A 22132-nucleotide genomic window follows, 5' to 3' on the forward strand; every position below is an offset into this window, starting at 1 on the left:
GTAATTTGGTAATTAGTGAAACAATCTTCTAATATTCTTACAACAATAAATCCAACAACAAAATAAGGAAATAAAAAATATTTAGTCTAGATTTAAGAAGATTTCACTTGCTGAGATTAGCAGCAAAACTAGTATACTTTTTATTTTATGTAATTAACAATACTTTATACACCCAATATATTTAAATATATTTAATGTACTTAACATGCCCGAAATACTTGAGGATACTTAAGTATATTTTATATACTTAATAAAGTTATATATTTTTATATAAAGTTTATATAAAGTAAAAATCTGCCCTAGGATTTTGTTCCAACTGCTCGGGCAGCTCCCTTGCGGCTTAGCTGGATTTTTACTTTCTGGACCTGGATTTTCCGTTAAAATAGTACTTATAATAATACTCATAATTTATATACTAGAGTATACTTTTATTTTTTTTATACTTTCACTCAAGTGTATTTTGGGCCTATTCTTCCATTTTATTTGAGTAAAAGTTTGAAAAAATATGTCTGAGATTTTCTTTTTATGTACAATTTGTCTGTATTTTTTCAGCTTTTAATGGTAGGTACATTTTCTGTCTAATTAGGTGGTGAGTACAATACTTATATAACAATAATCATGCACTTCAATATGCCATTTTCAATCAAAACTTTACATTAGCATTCAGAAACTATATGTGTGCGTTTAATATCATTGCTGTCCTATTGGTGACAGCATCTGTACTGCTTAGCCATTGGTTTCTTTGCTTGTATGTCTACTCAAGGACTTTATCATTACTTCACTGAAGTAACAGTATTTTATTTGAATATGGGTTTAGGCCACTCTACACATTTCTGTCAATAGACAAAACACCCAGCAATAATGTCTGTTAGAGAAGGTCTAGTATAAAGTCCTGAAGATGAATATGCATACATAGAATTTATGAGTTTTAGTAGTATGTGAGGCTTTCCGGTAAGGGTCATGTGCTTTGCAGTGTGTATTTTAACGTGTCTTAACCATTGTGTTGTCTTCAGGGTCAAAAATGACCCACCACCATGTTTAACAGCAGTGGAAACCCCCTCAACAATCCTTTTCAGCTTGATATTTCATGGCATTTCCTAAAGTGTCCCCAACATCACCTTTGTTCATACTTCCATGAGGGCTGTACATCCCCAGGGCATGTAGATTGTCTTCGGGACATTTTTGACCCTTAGGACAAAAGAAGCACAAAGAATGTGCTAAGACTACTCAAGGGTTAATGCTCAGCATCACTGCAGCGCCACTGCCTGGTGTGGAAACTGCGTCATCTGAGGAAAACCCTGGAAAGCACTGCAGATTATTGTCCAACCTGCTGCTTCCAGACACTTTACATGTCAGACACTTTAGATATAACAGTAAGTTATCTGTGTAAGGACAATCTCTTCATGATCTGCACTTTTTGAGGATGATCCAAGCTGCTAGGGACTGTTGCTTACCAGCAATAGATAGATAGTTGAGAAAGTCTGTCTCTACAATCTCAAATGCCATAAATATGAATGTAAATCTGGCAGTGTGTTTTATTAGTCTGGCCCATTGTATCCACCTTATTATATTCATACATCTGCAGTGTTCGTCTGATGCTCTTACCCAGAATGACTCACATGTGTATCCTGTTACACAGGCAAAAGAATGCAGTGCTAAGAGTCTTACCCAAGGACTTTTACTGGTGTGTTGTGGTGTGCTCACCCAGCCAGGAAATCGAACCCTAGTCTGGCACAGGGAAGGCGATGTTGTTACCCGCTACACTACACCACTACAACCACCATACCTAGCAAACCACTTTCACTGTTTCACTGCATCTGATGTTTCTGCTGGCATGGAAGATCTCAGATTTATGACTTAGGAGTTACACCCAGCTATGCAAGCTATAATTATGGTTGGAGTTGATCCTGGTCAGGCCGTGTTCAGGTTGAGCTACAACACAATGCTCCACTCTCCACACACACACACACACACACACTCTTTGTTGTGAAAGAAGGGCGTTATCACAGTAAAAATGCTGATGCATTACGCGGATTTGCATAACAATGCTCTTGTTTGGAGTCGAGGATATAAAGAGATGGCGCTCAGCCCAGCCCGCGGTACTAGGCGCTAACTGAAGTTAGCTAACATGATTGGAAAGGTAAGGTTGGTTATTTTGCTGTGCATTTTCTGTGCCTCTGCGTACCTGCGTAAGGTTTTTAACCGGAATCACAATTTTAGGGCCTGAAGGCCGCAAGTCCCACAGACAGTAGTCTACATATTCAGTTTCTATATCGATCTCTCTCTCTCTCTCTTTCTCTTTCTTTCCATTTCTGGGGGATACCCTTGGCCTGGATCAATTCACGAGCACAACCGAAATCATGCGTTTTCAGAACTTCTTCAATGAGGGGTGGAGGGAGGTCATATGACTGCAGAATTTATTATGTTGACCTGAAAACCCGCCTCACCTGCTGGACCTCCATTCTTCTGGAGCATGTGACCCAGAGACACCATGTGTATTATCATACACCCTAGTGGATGACTAGGGATTGATATCCAAATAAAGGGTATACAATGCTTTATTTTATTTGTGTGTTAATGAATTACAGCTAACATATTTTGCTAATTGCTAATATTGCTAATATATATTTTTTTCTCAATAGCACAACACACACTGACCATCAGCTATACAAAGAATGTGTATTTGCTGCAGGGAGAATATTCAGTTCTGGATGACCTTTAGTGACAGTGCAGGTCCTGCCATGCAAGGTTGGTACATGTGGTACATGTGGTGTGTCTGTTAAATGCCATAAATGGAAATCTTTAACCATGGAGACTAAGCTGTAAAAACACCCAATGTTTTGTGATGTTACTAAAAGCAACACTATTTTTTTTTTGCATTTTCAGCCAGTTTTGCCACTTAATTTGAAGTTATACTGGGTGTTATACTGGGGTTGGACTGCTTTTTTATTAATAAGCACTCGATGCAGAGCAGCTAATCAGTGCATTTACATTAAGCTCATTTGCATATACATCAGTGTTTAAACAAAAAATTGCTCTACATGGTGAGGAATCAAACATTAATTATGATTGTTTTTTGGTATGTAATTAACCACACAAGTGGACCTCCAGGATATTAATATATGTCCATATTTATTTGATTTATTTATTTTATTTTTTAATGCATGGGGGAAAATGGTAACAAGAATTCTGGGTATCGGCCCTTTAACCCCACTGCACAAGTCATGATTCACTGACTGATGGCCTCTCTCTCTTTCCAGCAGGAGGGAGATTTGATAGATGCCGGTGGGCACAAAATGCATCTACAACCCATCTATTACAATCTGACCACTTTGTCCATGACAAGCACTTATGAGGAAATCTGTAAGCATCTGACCAACAGTGGGCTACAGAACAGACTTCAGGAAATGCGGCAAGTGGGGATGAGCTCGAGGATCAATTTCTCCAAAAGAGGATAGATAATGACCAACTGGCCACGCCTAACCCGGGTGTTTTTCCATGAAGAAAAATGTACAATAAAACAAATATAAGCCTGTTTTCTTGTTTCTCTTGTATTTTCTGTAAGACTATACAACATGTAAAATAAAAGAACATGTTATTAAACACCATAACATGGGGACTAACTCCAGTCATACACATTCAAAATACATGGGGACTTTATTTTGTGTGGAAGTGAGGGAATATGTCCCAATGATAACAGTCCCAGAGCTTGGAGTTATTAGCTACAGCTAATGGAGCTGGTTTCTACTGGCTTGTATTTTCTATGGGTGCAGATGTTTTCTGTCACATGTGATCGTATAATCGTTATTTCTATAAACCTAAAAGTTGATGATGTGCCTATGTGAATATACTGCATGCTTTACAGCAGTAGCTGCCTTACAAACACCTCTTTAATAGGCCTCACTTTTCTGTTTAGCTACAAAGGAGAAAAAGGCTAACATGGACAGCTCAGATAGAAATAATCTTTGAGTAGCACCTGTACATTTAAACCCATGGAAATGTAATCCCATCTAAATAGAGCTTGAGTGAATATGTTTTCATCAAGTTTAGCTACATTCATTATTTTCTATCTTTATTTCATTGCTAGTCAGCTAGCTACATCTCACCATAGACCTCTCATTGTAGATGGGCATTCTCCTCATACTTTTTCTTGTGTTAATTTCTACATATATTTAACCTCTACAGAATTTCAACTACACAGGCATGTTAATGTGGCAATGCCATTAAAAAGTCAGCCTGAACTTTCAGCCCTTTATTACCCTGTAGTTGTTAGTTGACAGGTTCTTCTAATGTATTAATTAATATATCACAACATTAATTTCCCTATAACCATCCATCAGAATGGAATAGCTTTTGCTGACTTTAAAATTCTAATAATTTTAATAATAAGCAATAATTTCATGTTTCACCTCCCACAACACCGGCCTACTGCTGAGAGAAAAAGCTAGCTTTCTAACTTGGTAGTGATCTAGCTAGCTGTCAGAGTCCCCTGATCATGTGTTTACATCATGGTATCAAAGGAAAATTCATTATAATTTCTGATTAATTGCAACATTAAAAATAGAATTTCTTTCAGTTCTTTAAAGCAAAGTCCTCTTAACCCCTTAAAAAGCCTGTGGCCCACCGATTGCCCACCAGTTTTGCACAGAAGTCCCTGTAGTTACTGAGTAATACACCTTGGTGTGTAATAAGCCTTGGAGTTGTAAGGGGTTAATGGACATCAAAGGGACAGGGATTTTGAGTTAGCCCAATATTAGCAGGGTGGCCCACATATGAAACCCACCTCATTGCAGTTTTACTCTATTTGCCCGATGTTGTCTTTAACTGTAAATCATTGAGCACTCCACCTCGTGTAAGTACTTGTGCTCAATCTCATTTGATTGCCTGTTTATTCTAAAGCAGATTTATGTGCCACTGTGTCAAATTCGCTACAGCTAACTCTCTTGGCGATCCATTTCTCCCTGAGCAATGAGGCTTAAAATGTCGTAGTCATCACTGTCACCGATGTAATACTGTTCAGTGTGTTCACACAAGGATAACAAATAAAGAGGTTATACTGGAGTAGACACGCCATTTATTTAAAAAAATGAATAACAGCATACAGGAGACATCTGCAGGAGCACCTCTTACATGCCGTCCATCATTCTGCGGATGGAGCCAATCCTGAAGTTGGACCCCCATCCCCAGTCTCTGAAGTTCCTGTACTCTCCAGGCCTCAGGTACATCATCCTGCCTCTGTAGTTGGGATGCTCGTACATCAGCCAGTGACCGTCCATGACGTTGCAGGACATGAAGTCAGACATGTGGAAGCGGTCCATAGTGTTGGGGCAGTCATCCATCAGCTCCATCATCTGGCCGCCGAAGTCCATGCGGTTGTACAGCCTCATCCTGAAAGACCCACGGTGCTGCATGGAGAACAGACATACAGAAAGACAAGGGTGACCTGTAGGTTTATCTATTATCCGTCCTGATGCTGTTCTTAGTTAAGTTTCTTTGGTAGTTTAGTTGGGAATTTCCCCACTGCGGGACTAATAAAGGACTATCTTATGTTATCTTATCTTATCTTAGTTAATGGATTTATTGAGAGCTCTTTTGCCAAACGTTGTCAGGATAGGACTTCCAAACAAGATGATTCTGTGCGGTTTAAACACCAGTATGGCCAGCTTAACCAAAAAGCTTAAGGCCAAACTAGTTAACCAATATGACTACCCTGGCCCCACCTTAGTTCAACTGGTCATGCAGATAGACCAGCTAGTCCATCTAACTTAAATGTAAATATATGCAAATGCTGGTCAAGAGCTAAGCTGAGTTAACCATCTTAACCTGCTGGCCAGCTAGCTTGTCCGTGTGGGACTTGTATGGGTAGCCCAGCTGGAAACCACAAGGTTTTGTCCCTGGGTTCCAAGTTGGCCCCAGGGTTAGTGATGAGGCCAGTAGGGGTTAAACCTGAACCCACCTGGACCTGGATATGGGGCCTTGATGTAAGATAAATAATCGGGCCCATTTTTGGTAAGCCCGCTCAGAGCCCTTGCCCACCTGGAACCCACCAAGCCCCACATAAGCATATTGGCTGGGGGTTTACCAGCCATGGGTGTGCTTTCGCCTAAATGACCAGCTTTTCAACCACCTTGACCATCGAAGACCATCTTAGACCACCAGCTAACGGTGTGACAGACAGTCAGTAGGCCTATGTACAAAATGTTAAATATTTTTCCTACCGTAGGGACCATCCTGCAGGACCTGACGCAGTCGTTCCATCCGAACATGCGCTGGTAGTCAGAATACTCGCCCCTCCTCAGGAAGTACTGGTTTCCCATGAAATTGGGGCGGTCATAGACCATGAAGTTGCCGCTCTCTACACGGATGGAGTGGCAGCGGTTAAAGTAAGAGTGCAGGTCGGGACAGTCACTCATGCACTCATGGTAACGGCCACCGAAGTTCCTGTCCTCGTAGAAGACGATCTGAAAAATGAAGAATGTAGAAAACATATTTGAGGACATCCAGCTCGTCCTCCAGGAGCGGCTGGGAACTGATTCTTAGCAGTCACTAAACCAGTGCTAGTCAAATGAATGCTAACCATTTCCCATGAATGTTATAGCCATGTTAGCACGTTAGCACAAAGATGTTAACATAGCTATGACCTTCCTTCATCGTGGGTCTCTCACATACCTTGCCCATCATGTTTGCTGCCTCTGGAAAAGGAAAAGCTGCTTGATGTGCTTTAGCAACGGTGAGTATTCTTTATATAGCCATCCATAGTGAAAACCTAATCACAGGGAGCTTTGTTTTCTCCATAATGAGCAGCATGAGTCAGCACAACCACGGCATCTTCTCACCTGACCTCACCAGCGATCCTGCTTGCAAAACAAGAGGAAAGTTCACGATTTCCTTAGTTAGGCCCCACAAACAGCTAACAGCGTTATTGACTTAGAAACAACACAGTTGCATTGTGAATGTATGAAGTAAGCCAGCACAGTACAGTTAGAGTGAGGAGCATTACACAGTGTTTATTCATCTTTGTCTGAGAATGTTTTCAGAACCCGGCCTAGAAATGTCCTGACATGCTATTTTCAGGATTTCTGGTGTGATGCTGGGCATTTCAACAAAGGCTCTGTTTTTTACAAAGCACTGCTTTGTCTATGATACTTCTCTAGATGACAACTTTGCCAACGAGGCATGTTTTCACCGCTGGGTGAACTCTGACCCTCTGACCTTGGTGCGGTGCAGGGGGATCAATAAGCTGAAATGTGAGAGCTGGAACTGTCTCTATCATTATCGTTTATAATAGCGGTACAGTGGCCCCAGATATTGTCTCACTGACGAGCTTTACTTGTTATTACATATTAATTATTATAAAACCCCCAGTAAACACAATAATAGCAGATCATATCAAGGATAACGAAAATGGCTTCCCAAATTGTTTAATTAATTAATTTATTTATTTTTTTTGCATAGCAGTAACTGATAATGGTTTATTCATGCATTGTAAGAAATGGTGTATTTTAATGTACTTTATTAAAAGTTGCTGTTCAAGCTGTTGGCAGATGTAGGTACAGATTCCACATTGCATTGCAGTAACTGCACTGAGGCTGGATATGGTGGTGTATTCGGAAAGCAAGCGGACAGTTTATTTTATAGAGCTTACAGTCTTATTTGAAGATGAAATTGATGGAGCTTAGGAAAGGAAAAAGTCGAGATATGCAGATTTGGTGGCTGAGGCGAGAGAGCATATATTAGACCAGTAGTGATAAGTGTTGGCACCCTTCTAGCAAAGCCTGTCACATCTTTGCTCATCATTTTGGATTCAGAGGCTGCGACTGAGGGCAGCCATGAAGGAATTGTCAGAAGAAGGTGACAGATCTAGCTGGTGGTTATGGAAAAGAAGGTAAGAAGATGTTTGGGTTTGGGTGGGGGAGGGCAGTGTGGGACTGAAGGTGTAGTATGGTGGGAGATATATGTACACTCTTTAAAATAAAGGTGCTACAAATTTAGAGATGCTATGGAGGAACCTCTTTTGGTTCCATCATAGAGATGTGTGAGAGTGAAGAACCTTTAAAAGACCCCAAAATGAAATGCTGCTGATCGGATCACCAAATCAAACGGTCACAGCAACACAGATGACCGAGAGAAGATAAAGAAGTGGGCTTAATTCATCGTTAAATACTGAGGAAGGGAGGTGCCTACCTTATAGAGTTTGCAATGTAGCGGGTGATTCTGGGGGAAGGGAATGGGCCCTATGCGCAGGGGCACTGCCAGGGATTTTGAGCCCTATGAAAAGGTATTACACTGAGCCCCACAACTCTTACAATTCCCCCTGTCAGTCACAGGCCCTTAGAATCACCCTAACCACCCATCTCATATGACACCACTGCCTATGTGTACTACCGTGTAACCCCAATTGTTAGGTGCAGGATTTTGTAGTCTTCTTGTATTATGTTCCTGTATATGAACTTTACAATACTTTTGCCATGTAGGATTTTTGTAAGGGCTCTACCGGACTGAAAAGTTAAAGATGCAGAGGAATTCTGACTAAACAAATGCTGTGGTTATTGTATTTAACATCTGTCTTCTGATTCGTATTAGGCTAGTTTCTCAAGTATGCATTACACCTAGGCCTAGACTATAAACCAAGGGTGCCAAAACTTAATTTAATGGAATAATTAAGTTTTTAAAAAAAAGGTGGATTTTAAATGTTTTTATTTTTTGAAAATTAATTTTATAGCATTCTACTATCTATCTATCTATCTATCTATCTATCTATATATCTGTCTGTCTGTCTGTCTGTCTATCTATCTATCTATCTGTCTGTCTGTCTATCTATCTATCTGTCTGTCTGTCTGTCTGTCTGTCTATCTATATATACTTTTTAAATATGTATTTATTATTATTATTATTATTATTATTATTATTATTATTATCATCATCATTATTTTTTTTAATATTAATTATATATAAAATATGTTTGAAGGAAGTTAAGGGAAATTTCTTTGCCTAGCTTTGGCCAGCTGGTCATACTTTGAGCAGAACCGCTATTAATGATTTTTTAATAGAGAACAACCAACATTCTAACTTAATCTGAGACTATTCCTAAACTGCAGATGCAAGGTAACTGCCTGGTCTCCTCACTACTGTGCAGTGCTCCATGATGACAAGACCAGCGCACAGGCATGACACTGATCTACAGACAACAGCAACCCGATGTGTCAAACCAAACTCAGAAATGACTAGACTGGGTCTGATTGTGGGGAGACATGTACAATAAGGGCATGTTGCTTTATTGTTGATGTTTTATTTCATTGGGAAGTCTATCAGAAGGACAAAGAGGCCATGGGCTGTTCAAAACTCGGTGATCCTGCGGAAGGAGCCGGTGGTGGCACATGTGGCACCCCAGTCGCTGAACTTCCTGTACTCGCCAGGCCGCATGAAGTACTGGCGGCCCCTGTAGTTGGGGTGCTCATACATGGTCCAGTAGCCGTCCATCACGTTGCAGGAGTAAATGTCCCTGCTGCGGAAGCGGTCCTGCACGGATTCGCAGTCGTCACTGAACTCCATCATCTGGCCCTGGAAGTCTGGCCTCTCATAGATGCGCATTCGGTAGGGCCCCCCGCTGTTCTGGAGGGGTAATGCAAACAATGGTTATACTTTTATATATACTGTATATTTATACACACATACACTTCAAAGACAGGGACATAACTTTGGATTCTTTCTCATTCCTTCTGTCTCTACTAATCCCACACCACACACACACACACACACTTACATAAGAGAAGGTCCTGCAGGAGCGAATTGTATCATTGTAGCCCATCCAGCGCTGGTACTCGGGGTACTCTCCCCTGGTCAGGACATACTGGTATCCCATATAATTGGGCTTCTCATACAGCACCCAGCAGCCGCTCTCCACTCGGACAGAGTTACAGCGGCTGACATGTGGGTGCATGTCTGGGCAATCGGTGTCACACTCATATGAGCGGCCCTGGAAGTTCTTGTCCTCGTAAAATACGATCTGCAATGAGACAGGCAAAGTGAAAAAACTGCTGTTCAGCTTAAATTGACATGTTGTGAATCAGCAGTAGCCAGATATGCAGCCTAAATTCTGCCATATTGTTTCATATTTTTTAACCAACGTCCTCCAGACGTTCTACCTTCCTGCAAGTTTCAACTCCATCCCAAATCTGACACACCCTATTGGTTAAGAACATCCTCCAGACCTTTCTACCTTCCTGCAAGTCAAGTCAAGTCAAATTTATTTGTAGAGCTTTTTACAACTGTTGTCGTCACAAAGCAGCTTTACGTAATTAGTAATTAGTAAAAGACAAAATAGAAATATCGTAAGAAAACCTGAAGGATCAAAAACCCCAGTGAGCAGCCAACGGTGACAGTGGCAAGGAAAAACTCCCTCAGAGCTGGAGGAAGAAACCTTGGGAAGAACCAAGGCTCACAAGGGGGACCCGACCCACCCTCCTCTGATCAGAGCTCTTTATTAATTATTGATAAAAATCTCTAAACCATCTATACTGTTAAACTGCTCTGATCATAATCATAATATAATAATCATGGTATTGATAGTCAATAGTGGTGATATTTATAGTGGCAGATAGTTAAGAGTCCATTTAGGTTTTAACATGGTCATTAAACAAGTTTCTAATAACATGGTCATTAGACAAGTTTCAACTCCATCCCAAATCAGACACACCCTATTGGATAAGAACGTCCTCCAGAAGTTCTACCTTCCTCCAAGTTTCAACTCCATCCCAAATCAGACACACCCTATTGGATAAGAACGTCCTCCAGAAGTTCTACCTTCCTCCAAGTTTCAACTCCATCCCAAATCAGACACACCCTATTGGATAAGAACGTCCTCCAGACGTTCTACCTTCCTCCAAGTTTCAACTCCATCCCAAATCTGACACACCCTATTCAGTCCTCATGTTGGATCATAAGGGGGTAGCTTAGGGCTAGACCCAAAGTCTGTAGAAAGGTGAAAGTTCTCCAGGAGCAGAGTTGAAGACCACTGCCTTACGTTCTACACATCCTCATCCTCATAACTACATATTTTAGTAGTCATTTACAGTGCTTTCTTCTCCAGATTCAAGTGTATAGTATTCTTAGTATTCTGGGGCTATATATCGCACACATGATCTGCATGATCCCGTCTCTCTGCCCTCTCTCTCTCTCTCTCTCTTTCTCACTCTCACCTTACTCATCTCGTTAGTGGGGTGCCGTCCTTCCTCGGGTGATGAGCCATGGCATGGTCGGCTCGTCCTGTTTTATAAACCTCAGCGCAGGGTGGCAGGATCAAGGGTTTTGTTATTGTAATGAGCGGGATTTGGCGCTTTTGAGACACTGCCAAGGTTCTGATCCAGGCCACAGAGGAAAAAGCCCTGAATCATCAGCCCAAACGGCATAGGCCCGCACATTGCTCAGCCCCCTCCTCTTTTATTCTCGGCACCTACCAAACCACCTTTTATCCAGTAATCCGCTATCAAAAGGTGTCCATGTTTACAGCTGAGAAGGCTTAAAGTCATCATTGCTGCTCAGCTACTACGGTTGCTTCTAGAAAGTGTGGCATGACTGTGCATCTGTGTGTGTGTGTATGTATGTCTGCATGTGTGCAGAAAGCAAATACCTTATGGAATCGAGTAATAAGGGTGTGTGTTGTATGGTAGTGCATTGTATGGTAGGCAAACGGTGAAAAAACAGGCTATTAGACAACTGCATTGCCTGAACACTGGAAATGGCACCATGTTTAAACATGAAAATGATAAGAGTTAGGATTCTTAAGGTGAGATAGTACCCATTACCCATTTACCCATTATTGATTTGGCCACCAAGACTTGTAAATGCACCAAGGCAAACTGTGAGGCTCCAAGGGCCCCCTTTTATTTATGGACCCACTTTTACCATTATCATTACACTGGTAATTTAGGGCAGTGGTGGCTCAGCAGTTGGAGCGCCGGGCTATCGATAACAGGGTTGTGGGTTCGATTCCTGGGCTCGGCAAGCTGCCACTGTTGGGCCCTTGAGCAAGGCCCTTTACCCTCTCTGCTCTCCGGGCGCTGGAGTTGGCTGCCCACCGCTCTGGGTGTGTGTGTGTACTCACTGCCCCTAGTTCACTAGTGTGTGTGTGTTCACTACCACAGATGGGTTAAATGCAGAGGACACATTTAGCTGTGCAGTGTACACTGTACAGTAATAAATACATGTACCTTTATTATCATTTAGTCATTTTATCCCCAATTTGGATCGCCAATTACCCAACCCGTACATCTTTACTGTTTTTGACTGGTAGAAGGAAGAATGCATTCGATTAAATACCAGTAAATTCTGGAAGCAAACCTCCCACCATCTGTGAAAAAAAAGCTGAAGATTGGCTTCGACACCAGGATAACGATCCTAAACACACCCCAGAATCCACAATGGACTACTTCAAGAGCTGCAAGCTGGAGGTTTTACCATGGCCTTTGCAGTTCCCCAACCTGAACATCATCATAAACTGCATAAACCACAAAAAACAGTGCAACTCTGAGCACTGAGGTGAGGATTTGATTGCATTCAGCAACAAGAGCAGCTTCAGTTAGGCCAGGATGTTAGATGATCACCACCACCCCACCCCCTCATCATCATCATCATCATCATCATCATCACCAACTCCCCAAATCACACAGTTCCTCCACAGCTCTATGCTGGTTGAGGCCTTTATGCCCTCTAGTCCACGCCTGGCATCATTAAATAAGCTTATCTAATAAACTAAACGTATGTTTTCATAGTTATTTCCATTAAAATCCCCTCCAGAAGATCTTCCTTCCTGCTAGTTTCAACTCCAGCTCAGATCTATGTGCATGTGTACCTTACTCATCTTGATAGTGAGGTGCTGTCCTTCCTCGGGTGATGAGCCAGGGCATGGCCCATCACCCCATCCACAAATACTGGATGGAGCATCAACCATCATTCCAGAGGACACAGCCAGGCGTGGGCTCCACAGCTCTATCACCAGCTCCAGCCCATAGCAGGCAAAAAGTCCAATTAATTTAAATGATTATTTTAATTAAATTTAATTATTTAATTTAATTTAAAGATGTCTACACTGTAATTCAGGACATATGTAGATATCAATACTATTATTATTGGTCATAACTGAAGACTGGAGATGTCTAAAACTATGATTTGGAGGTCAGAAACAGTTGTGTGCAAAAGTTTGTGCACCCCTGATGCACTATTATGGCCTTGTGTTCCCCACAGAGACAGATATTCTGACCAGGGCTGTTTAACCCACTGAACCTCTGGTTTTGGGTAGCTAGGCCACTCGCCTCAGGAACATGACAAATCCACCCAAACATGACCTGCTTTTGAACCGATTTCAGCCTGAACACATTCACATTTCTGCCTGAACTGTAAATACAGTACTTCCAGAAGGCGAGTAGGGGGTGCTGGCGTGTTGTAGCAGAATCTGTCAGAGCAGGAACATTGCCGAGATGGTCATGGCGGAGGGAGCAGCAGTCCTGAGGAGGAACCGTCCAGGAACCAAGGCGAAGGTAAACAAAGTACAGCTGGAAAAACGCTCAGTCTAATGAGTGTCGTCTCAGCAGATACAGAGCTGTGGGCCAGAGCCATTTCTAAACGTTAAAAGCACAAAAAGTGCAGAGTAGAGTAAAGCAGGGTGTCGAATAAACCTCCTCCTGGCGATACGCTGGCTGGCCAACGCAGGGTAGGAAGCCATAGAGTTAGCTAGCTAGCTAGCCTGCTTGCGTTAGCCGTAAACCTGCTAGCTAATCTGTCTGTAATCACCTGTTGGCTTGTTGGACTAAATGTTAGCTGGCTGGCTAACTAACCAGCACGATAATCCAGTTGCCGAGGTATCATCTGGAGGTAGCTAGCTAGCGATATAGCTATGTTGGGCCACAAAATTAGGTGGCACGCTAGCTAACCTTGCTAGCGTATTAGCTAGTAGCTAGTGCTAGCCAGCTAGCCTGCAGCTATCGTTTGTTTTTCTAAGGAAATGGTTTGGGTCCGGCAGCTTTCAGCATATTATCCGTTGTCTACGTTGCACTGATAGATTAATACTTAATACTGGACTGAATTTATATGGATTATAAACGATTTAACGCCTAGTTTCGTGAAACAGCTGCCATTTCTAGGTAGCTTGCTAGCTAGCTAGCTGCTGACCTGTAGCATAGCTAGTAGATATAGCTAGCTGTGTACAGTAGAAGACAAACATTGCTGCCACCTTAACTTGGCTGGTCCTTAGAGAGGTCCTTAGAGAGGTCCTTAGAGGGAAACAGGCTCATTATTGTTTTAGGAAAGTGGTGGAAGATGGGAGATGAGCAGCATTTGACATTGGTGTGTATGTAGCTGCAGTGCAGTGCAGTGGGTTTACAGCTACACCTGTGAAAATCAGCAGGAATTTCAGCACCATATCTGGGCTGGAGGTGTTTATCTTCCACAGTTTGGAACAACCTGTACATATTCACATTCAGTTAGCTAAATAAAATGAAAACTTCCCACCATCTGTGAATAAAAAGCTGAAGATTGGCTTCGGCACCAAGTCAAGTCAAGTCAAGTGGGTTTTATTGTCATTTCAGCTACATACAGTAGTAGTACACCGTGAAACGAAACAACGTTCCTCCAGGACCATGGTGCAACATAGACACAGTGCATACAAGACACAAGTGCAACACAAACAAACAAGTGCGGACAGACAACACAACACAGTGCAGACAGAGGATAATAAATAATGACGGTAGTGTGCAAATTGTGCAATGTGTAATAAATAGAGTCCAGTGAGGTAGTAAAGTTATTAGTGCAATGCTTTGTGCAAAAATGCTTCCCCTTTTTTCCTGGGGTAAATGGTTGGAGAGAGAGAGAGAGAGAGAGAGAGAGAGAGGGAGAGTGTACATGTACCAGAAAGACATCAGTTCAGAAGTTGAGTTGTGTTGAGGAGTCTGATGGCTTGGGGGAAGAAGCTGTTGCAGAGTCTGGTCGTGTTGGACCGGATGCTGCGGTACCTTCTTCCTGATGGCAGGAGGGAGAACAGTCAGTGTAACGATCCTAAACACACCCCAGAATCCACAATGGACTAGCTACCTCAAGAGCTGCAAGCTGGAGGTTTTGCCATGGCCTTTGCAGTTCCCCAACCTGAACATCATCATCATCTAAAAAAGAAATTAAAGAAAAACTGTGGATGAATCCCTTTAAAAAAAAAAACAAGCACAGCATTGATTGCTTGTGTATGTACAGTACAATGCACAATGTTAATACATCTGTGAAAATGAGTAGCATGAATATCACCTTATCTGGACAGTTAGTGTTAGTTTATTTCTTCATTAAAACACTGATATTAGAATATCACTGATACAATTTCTACAGAAAGTCGTGTTTTTCCATCACTGTGTTCATTAAAACATCTCCAAAGCTCTCCTCATGGGAGTCTAGTATTATTTAGAGTTCTCATCATCAACACCAGGTTTGGTAAATCAGTGCCTAATGATGTTAAGTCATGTGAGATGGGGATGGAATTGATGAAACACATTCCTGCACTGTTTGGGGGACATCCAGGAGAAATCAGCAACCAGATTAGTTTATAAGATCTCAGCTAGTTTTCTTAACATGAGAATGATGTTTTAGCTAATGTGATCAGGTGTTTCTAAAAGTGCACGCACTCTTATTGCTGAGATAAATTGTTGTTGTAAATAATGTGCTCATGTGCTCTTTAACCCCTGCATGGTACTGTGGTCTATGTATTTCTGTTGAAGTGGCATTAATGGTATTTTCTGAATGTGCTGACAGGATTTTTACAACTGGCCTGATGAGTCGTTTGAGGAGATGGACAGCACTCTGGCTGTGCAGCAGGTGGGTTTTGAGATTTGGGTGTTGGCTGGCCATGGGAACCTGAGGTGACCAGGTTCAGCTGCTCTCTGGAAGTATTGTGTGTTTTTCCTTTTGCAACGTCGGTCTGTCAGCTGTTTAACCAAGTCTCTGTCTCCCTCTGTAGTACATTCAGCAGAACATTCGCTCTGACTGCGCCAACATCGACAAGATCCTGGAGCCTCCAGAGGGACAGGACGAGGGTGTTTGGAAATATGAACACCTGAGGTACTGTATCTGTATTATTGGTGGTAGTAAATGTGGGGGACATTGAAAGGTCTTCTTAATAAACCTCTTGACATGGTTTAAGAGATTGATAGAATTCTTAACAACATTTACATTTATGGCATTTAGCTGACCCTTCTTTTATATGTAATATCTATAATTCTCATAAATGGCTTATGTGTGTCCTTATATCTCAGTGAAGTAGGGCAGCTTGTGTGATTAGCAGCTGATTGTCCTGACTTTATTTTTCTCTGTCCCTCATAGACAGTTTTGTCTGGAACTGAATGGCCTTGCTGTTAAGTTACAGGTAGAAATTTCTCTGTTGCACATAACACTATATGCCCAAATGTTTGTGGACACCCCTTCTAATTAATGCGTTCAGCTCCTTTAAGTTGCACTTATTGCTAACACAGATGTCTAGTCCCTGTAGAGAAGTATTGTCAGTAGAATGGGACTCTAGAGCATGCCAGGCATGGGCTAGAGGGGTTTAAAGCCCCTCAGCATTGAGCTGTGGAGCTGTGGAAGAACTGTGTTCTCTGGAATGATGGATGGTGCTCTATCCAGTACTTTTGATGCTTTGAAAGCTAGCAGAAAGCCTTCGTCCCTGGACAGTAGAGATAGTTACTCTAACAAAAGCAGGATAAACACTTTTTAGTACCCTTGATTTTGGAAGAAATAATGAATGAGCAGGTGTCCCAATGCATTTGTCCATATAGTGAACAACTGTCATTTGGATAATTAACACCTAAGTTAAATTTAAGTACTATAGATAGTTCACAAACATACGTAAAGACCTTATTACAGCTTCCTGATCTCACGTGTTGTTTTTTCCCCTCTGTTGTGTGTGTGTGTGTGACTGTTTAGGGAGAATGCCACCCGGACACATGTACACAGATGACGGCTACAGAGCAGTGGATCTTTCTGTGTGCTGCACATAAAACCCCCAAAGAGGTAAGGGAGCGTGTGTGTGTGTTTGAACCAGAAACCCAAACTATCCAACTACCTGTATTTAATAAGGTCAATATCAGACATTATGTATAAATCATTTTTGTACAATGTACATATATACTGGAAGGATTATATAAACATGTATAGACTAGAGTAATGTAACATACAGCTAACTAAACCAGGGCATGGTAAATACACAATGCTGATAGTGTGAAAAAGCAGTCAGATTTGATCTCAGGCTTAGCTCATCATAATTTCAGTGTGAGGGTTGAGAATGCTGGGTCTTGACTTGAGTAAAGGGTCATGCACATTAAGTAGTGTTCCTCAAATAACTTGAAGCAGCTGCTATTACCGCTCATCACAGTGAAAGGCAGTGTGTAGTTCCTTGTGTTTTTGTTTACCGAATTCTGTGTCTTTCCCCAGTGTCCTGCTATCGACTATACTAGACATACGCTGGATGGAGCTGCCTGTCTTCTGAACAGTAACAAGTATTTCCCCAGCCGGTAAGCATCAGCCTGGCACTCCATCATGTGTATTATTAGCGTGTTGTTGGTGGGGTTTTTTGTTTGTTTGTTTGTTTTTGCCTCACTATAATTTCCTATTCTCAACTCAATTCCTCGCCATTAAAAATGTAGCTGAGGGAAACAGTACTTTGTAGTGTTTGGCCCAGTAATGGACACACAATTATTTTCTAGCTTGCACTCATCTCCACATCGAGGGGGTGCTTTCCCCGCTAGCATGTCGACCCTCCTCAGCTAGCTGCGTAACCAGCAAGCTGATTGTCTCTCTTTGCCGAAGGGCTAAACAGACGCCATGTTGAACACCCATTAATATTTCAACCAGTGGCCGGTCTCCTCATTTATAACGTCTCTGGCTGAACTTGATCCTTCGACAGTTTTATGGCTCTATCAATACCACGGAGGTTGAGCCTTATAATGTCAGCAGTTATTCTGAATTGCGTACTGCTTCAAGAACCTCCACTTAGTCTGTCCTGGTGTTTAGGAATTGTTACTGTTGTAATAATTCGTTAGTTGTTAGTAATTAGTTGGATCTCACGGTATTAAGGCATGCTCGATATAAAATTCAGGGCTTTTTTGATTTATTTATTTGATTTATATTTATCTTACTGCTTAAATATGTGTGGATGTTAAAGCATATTAAGGGAATGTCTGTGGCTCTTTAACAGGGTGAGCATAAAGGAGTCATCTGTGGCAAAGCTGGGATCTGTCTGCCGCCGCATCTACAGGATATTTTCCCACGCCTACTTTCACCACCGCCAGATATTTGACAAATATGAGGTGAGCTAAGATCCTGACACTTTGAACTAACAGGTTAGTTTTTAGCTCAGGATTAAAAGTGCAAAAACTGTATTTTCCTTGGCATAGTTGAATAATGAGTGTTTCGTACATGGAAGTGACAAACCAGGAACCTCAATCACTCTTTTCATTGAAAAGAAAATCCAGCAGAACCAAAACGGGCCAATTCTAAAACCCCAGAACTGTTATATAACAGTCTTGCCTCTTTATTTTTTACACCCAGCCCACTGAAAGCTATAGCTGGCGAAACAGTAAAAATCGAAATGCCACTTCAGGAGAACACGGTGATGTTGATGATTGAGGCCTCATCACTCCGGTGCGTCCTGTGCCCGTGTCCGTAGAAGGGGAGCTCAAACTCGACATGCTTGAAATGAAATGCCAAAGCCCCTGTGACAGTGGACTTGAGGAAAGCTACAATCAGTGCCTGACTAATATACTTTGTCTTTCTCTCTTTTCTATAGAATGAGACCTTCCTGTGTCACCGGTTTACTCGATTTGTAATGAAATATAATCTGATGTCGAAGGACAATCTAATCGTACCCATTCTGGAGGAGGAGGTGCAGAATGCTGGCTCTGCAGAGAGTGAGGCCTGAGCTTGTCAACTGAAGCTGCCAGTTCATGCAAAAATGCTACCCTTGCTGATGATCGATCAATGCTAGTGGGGACCACTTCACAGGATCTTATTTACATAATGCCAGTTGACCCATACTAGCTTGTATTTATCACCAGCATTGTTAGGATTTTTGAGTGAGTTCTTCCTTTAACACGTCCTATTGCCAGGCACACATTTGGCTTGATTGGATTGCGTATATAAAGTACCTCACCTGTATAAAAGCGCACCACATGCACCCACATACATACATTGTTTGATATACCATTGTGCCCATCGAAATATCATCATCATCATCATCATCTTCAACAACAGAACCCACCACGAGAGACCTTAGAAATGCCAAACTCATACATCCGATTCCACATAGAGGTCAAACTATTTTCTTTTACTGAGGGAATGAGACATTTTAAGCTTCAGAAAAATCAGCTGGCTGATACAAATACTCAGCCCTGCCATCGGTAGAGCTATAGAAACACTACAGGGACATTTTAGTGTCATTATAGGGTTTTTAACCACAGGGAAACCATGTTTGCCACACCTGTACTGTACATTATCTAAGAAAAACATGCTTCAATCTTTTTAACCTTTTGCTTGCTTTTCTATGCTTGTGTTTTCTTTATTCTTTTGGTTAAGTTATTGCAAATGTTACTTAAAACTACAAAGAAAGTCATTTGAAAGCATTCACAACTAAGACCATTCAGTCTTTTTTTTTTGTTTGTTTGTTATTGTTGGGTTTCTAAAAACTGTATCATTTTCATCATGTGAATAAATAATGAATAAACAAGTAGAATTAAACTACCTTTGGATGTTAGCCTTTCATTTGCACAATAATAAGCTTAGGCTGCAGCCCAGGTAGGCTTCATTTCTCAGCTACTACGTCATAAAAAGCTTGCAAGAGGCAGGACCTTTCTGGTGATATCACCACTCTGCCTCATTACGCTGTCATCTGTTTGACCAATAGGCTTCTAGGAACTGGACAATCTTACTGAGGATCCGCCCTACCTCGGCTGCAGCCTAGGCTTGGGAACACAGCTGAAACAGTGGCCAGTTTTGTGATCTTCATTTTACATGCAAACAAACGTTTTTCAGTCCACTGAATCAATCACTCATATTTATTAACGAGAACAACACAGTCTCCACTTAAGAACCAACAAAAGTACCTTTAGAAACCAGGAAACGTGTTTCAACAACAAACCTTAAAAAAAAAATTAAATACAATAAAACTTAATTATGGCAAATGCCTCTCGAATAGATGTAAACCTGTCAACACTTGTGGCATCTGTAAAGGTAAACATTAGCACAGGTTCAAGAACAAAGACTTAAGACTTATCTATGACTGTCTACAGTAAAATACAGAACTTCAATAAATATAAACCCTCCCACAAACCTAAAGAGAATCTAGGAGTTTTATAAAGAAATGAGACCAAAACCAGTCAAATTGTGCAATTGTGAGCAATTACAGTTTCAACTATTACTACAGATTAGGAATAACGGTGCAGAAGTGTACAGACAAGAAAGCAGAACAACGTCAAGATGCAGAGCTGCTCTTAAATGACCATATACACACTAAATTTATGATATGAGCTTGCTCCAATTGGTTTAGTGGTTCCTAACCCTGGTCCTGGAGGACCCTTTTGCCCTGCATATTTTAGTGGTTTCCTGCTGTAACACTACCTTCAACTCAGGAAGGGCTAGTTAATGAGCTGAATAACTGGATCAGGTGTGTTGGGAGCAGGGTAGGGAGTCCTCTAAGACTGTAAGGCACAGGGCTGTAAGTAAAATCCGAAAACCAGATCCTCAAGCAAACTGATGCTACAATTTAGGTCAACAGCACTTCCCCAACATTCCAGTGTGTAAAACCTACTGCATGTCATACTGAATGTCACATTTTTTGGCACAATGAAAAAAAAGGGTTCACAGCAATTAAAGATTTTTAAACCACACTAATCTGAACTATGTACATAAACACAACTCAGTTCCTGAATATTGATCTAAATGAAAACGCATATGCACAGATAATAGTGGTTTGTGGGAGAATGAGTGGATTTCTAAACCGGAAGGCTAAAAAGACAGACTACAGATATACTGATACATATATATATAGATAGATAACTTTTTTGTTTAAATAAATAAATAAGTTGGCTGGTTGAATAAGCTGATCGAAGAGCAGTATGACTGTAATGATGTAAGAAAATGAGTCCACTGTATCGTAATATCGAGAGTTAATAAAAATATGAAGTATATAAAGAACGTGATGACATCATCCTTTTTGTATAAAAGTATAAAAGCAGTTATGACTTATCCAAACGATTAATTTAAGGCACATCACAATACAGTGTCATTCAGATCATTTGCACTACTTCTTGCAGGCACTGGTAGTTTATGAATTTGTCCTGGTAAACCTATGGACTTGTAAATCCATTCACTGGTGTTATTTTGGAACTGCAAACTTTGCAACTATTGCATATGTGGCAGGTTAATGTCTCTGCCTTGCTCCATTGAACATTTTGTGCTTTGCACAGTAAGTTTAAGCCAGTGGTCTTCACCCCTGGAGAACTACCTTCTCACATACTTTGGATCCAACCCTAATCTGGAGGACCACCTTGCCCTGCATATTTTAGTGGTTTCCTGCTCTAAAACCACCTGCAACTCAGGAAGGGTTTGTTACTGAGCTGAATAACTGGATCCAGTGTGTTGGGAATAGGGTAAAGTCCTTCAGGACTTCCAGGGTTGAGGAGCAAGGCTGAAAGGCACTGGACTGGAAGACAAATTAGAAAACTACATCACTAGAGCTTTACACAGTGAGTTTAAGGCAGTGGTCTTCACCCCTGCTCCTGCAGAACTACCTTCTCTCAGACTTTGGATCCAACCTTAATCCGCCTCACCAGATCCAACTAATTACTGCCTTCAGGAAGGCAGATCTCCAGGATAAGGGTTGGAGACCACCGAATTAAAGTGATTCAAATAAGGATGAGCAGGAAGTAGGCAATATGATTATAGTCATATAAGCAAAACTTGAATGCATAGTCAGATATTTTGTAACCCAGATGTTTTTTTAGACCTTCTATGCATCTTTATAATGCCCAGTGCTTAATTCACAGGGGTTATTTGTTTGACTTCCAAATTCCAAATCTTTTAACTTCCATGATAATCTAAATGTGCACTG

The 22132-nt window shown here is 41.3% G+C and overlaps 2 protein-coding genes and 1 pseudogene across 2 annotated transcripts; 1 reads left to right on the top strand and 2 right to left on the bottom strand.

The window, feature by feature from the left end:
* Positions 1-5126: 5126 nt before the first annotated feature.
* On the bottom strand, positions 5127-6678 carry LOC140559850 (gamma-crystallin M3-like). Its single transcript, XM_072683536.1, has 3 exons — positions 6670-6678; positions 6219-6461; positions 5127-5405 (listed from the first exon to the last, which is right to left on the bottom strand). Exons 1-3 carry the CDS (start codon positions 6676-6678, stop codon positions 5127-5129), a joined length of 531 nt encoding a protein of 176 aa, XP_072539637.1.
* A 2658-nt stretch (positions 6679-9336) lies between these two features.
* LOC140559851 (gamma-crystallin M2-like) lies at positions 9337-11274 on the bottom strand (annotated as a pseudogene).
* Positions 11275-13428: 2154 nt separating this feature from the next.
* LOC140559849 (MOB-like protein phocein) lies at positions 13429-19729 on the top strand. The gene is made up of 8 exons (XM_072683535.1): positions 13429-13535; positions 15787-15849; positions 15992-16092; positions 16354-16396; positions 16954-17040; positions 17461-17540; positions 18224-18335; positions 18815-19729. Exons 1-8 carry the CDS (start codon positions 13476-13478, stop codon positions 18944-18946), a joined length of 678 nt encoding a protein of 225 aa, XP_072539636.1. The 5' UTR covers positions 13429-13475; the 3' UTR covers positions 18947-19729.
* Positions 19730-22132: the final 2403 nt, after the last annotated feature.

The sequence above is a fragment of the Salminus brasiliensis genome, chromosome 7, assembly GCF_030463535.1.
Source record: "Salminus brasiliensis chromosome 7, fSalBra1.hap2, whole genome shotgun sequence".
Lineage (NCBI taxonomy): Eukaryota > Metazoa > Chordata > Actinopteri > Characiformes > Bryconidae > Salminus > Salminus brasiliensis.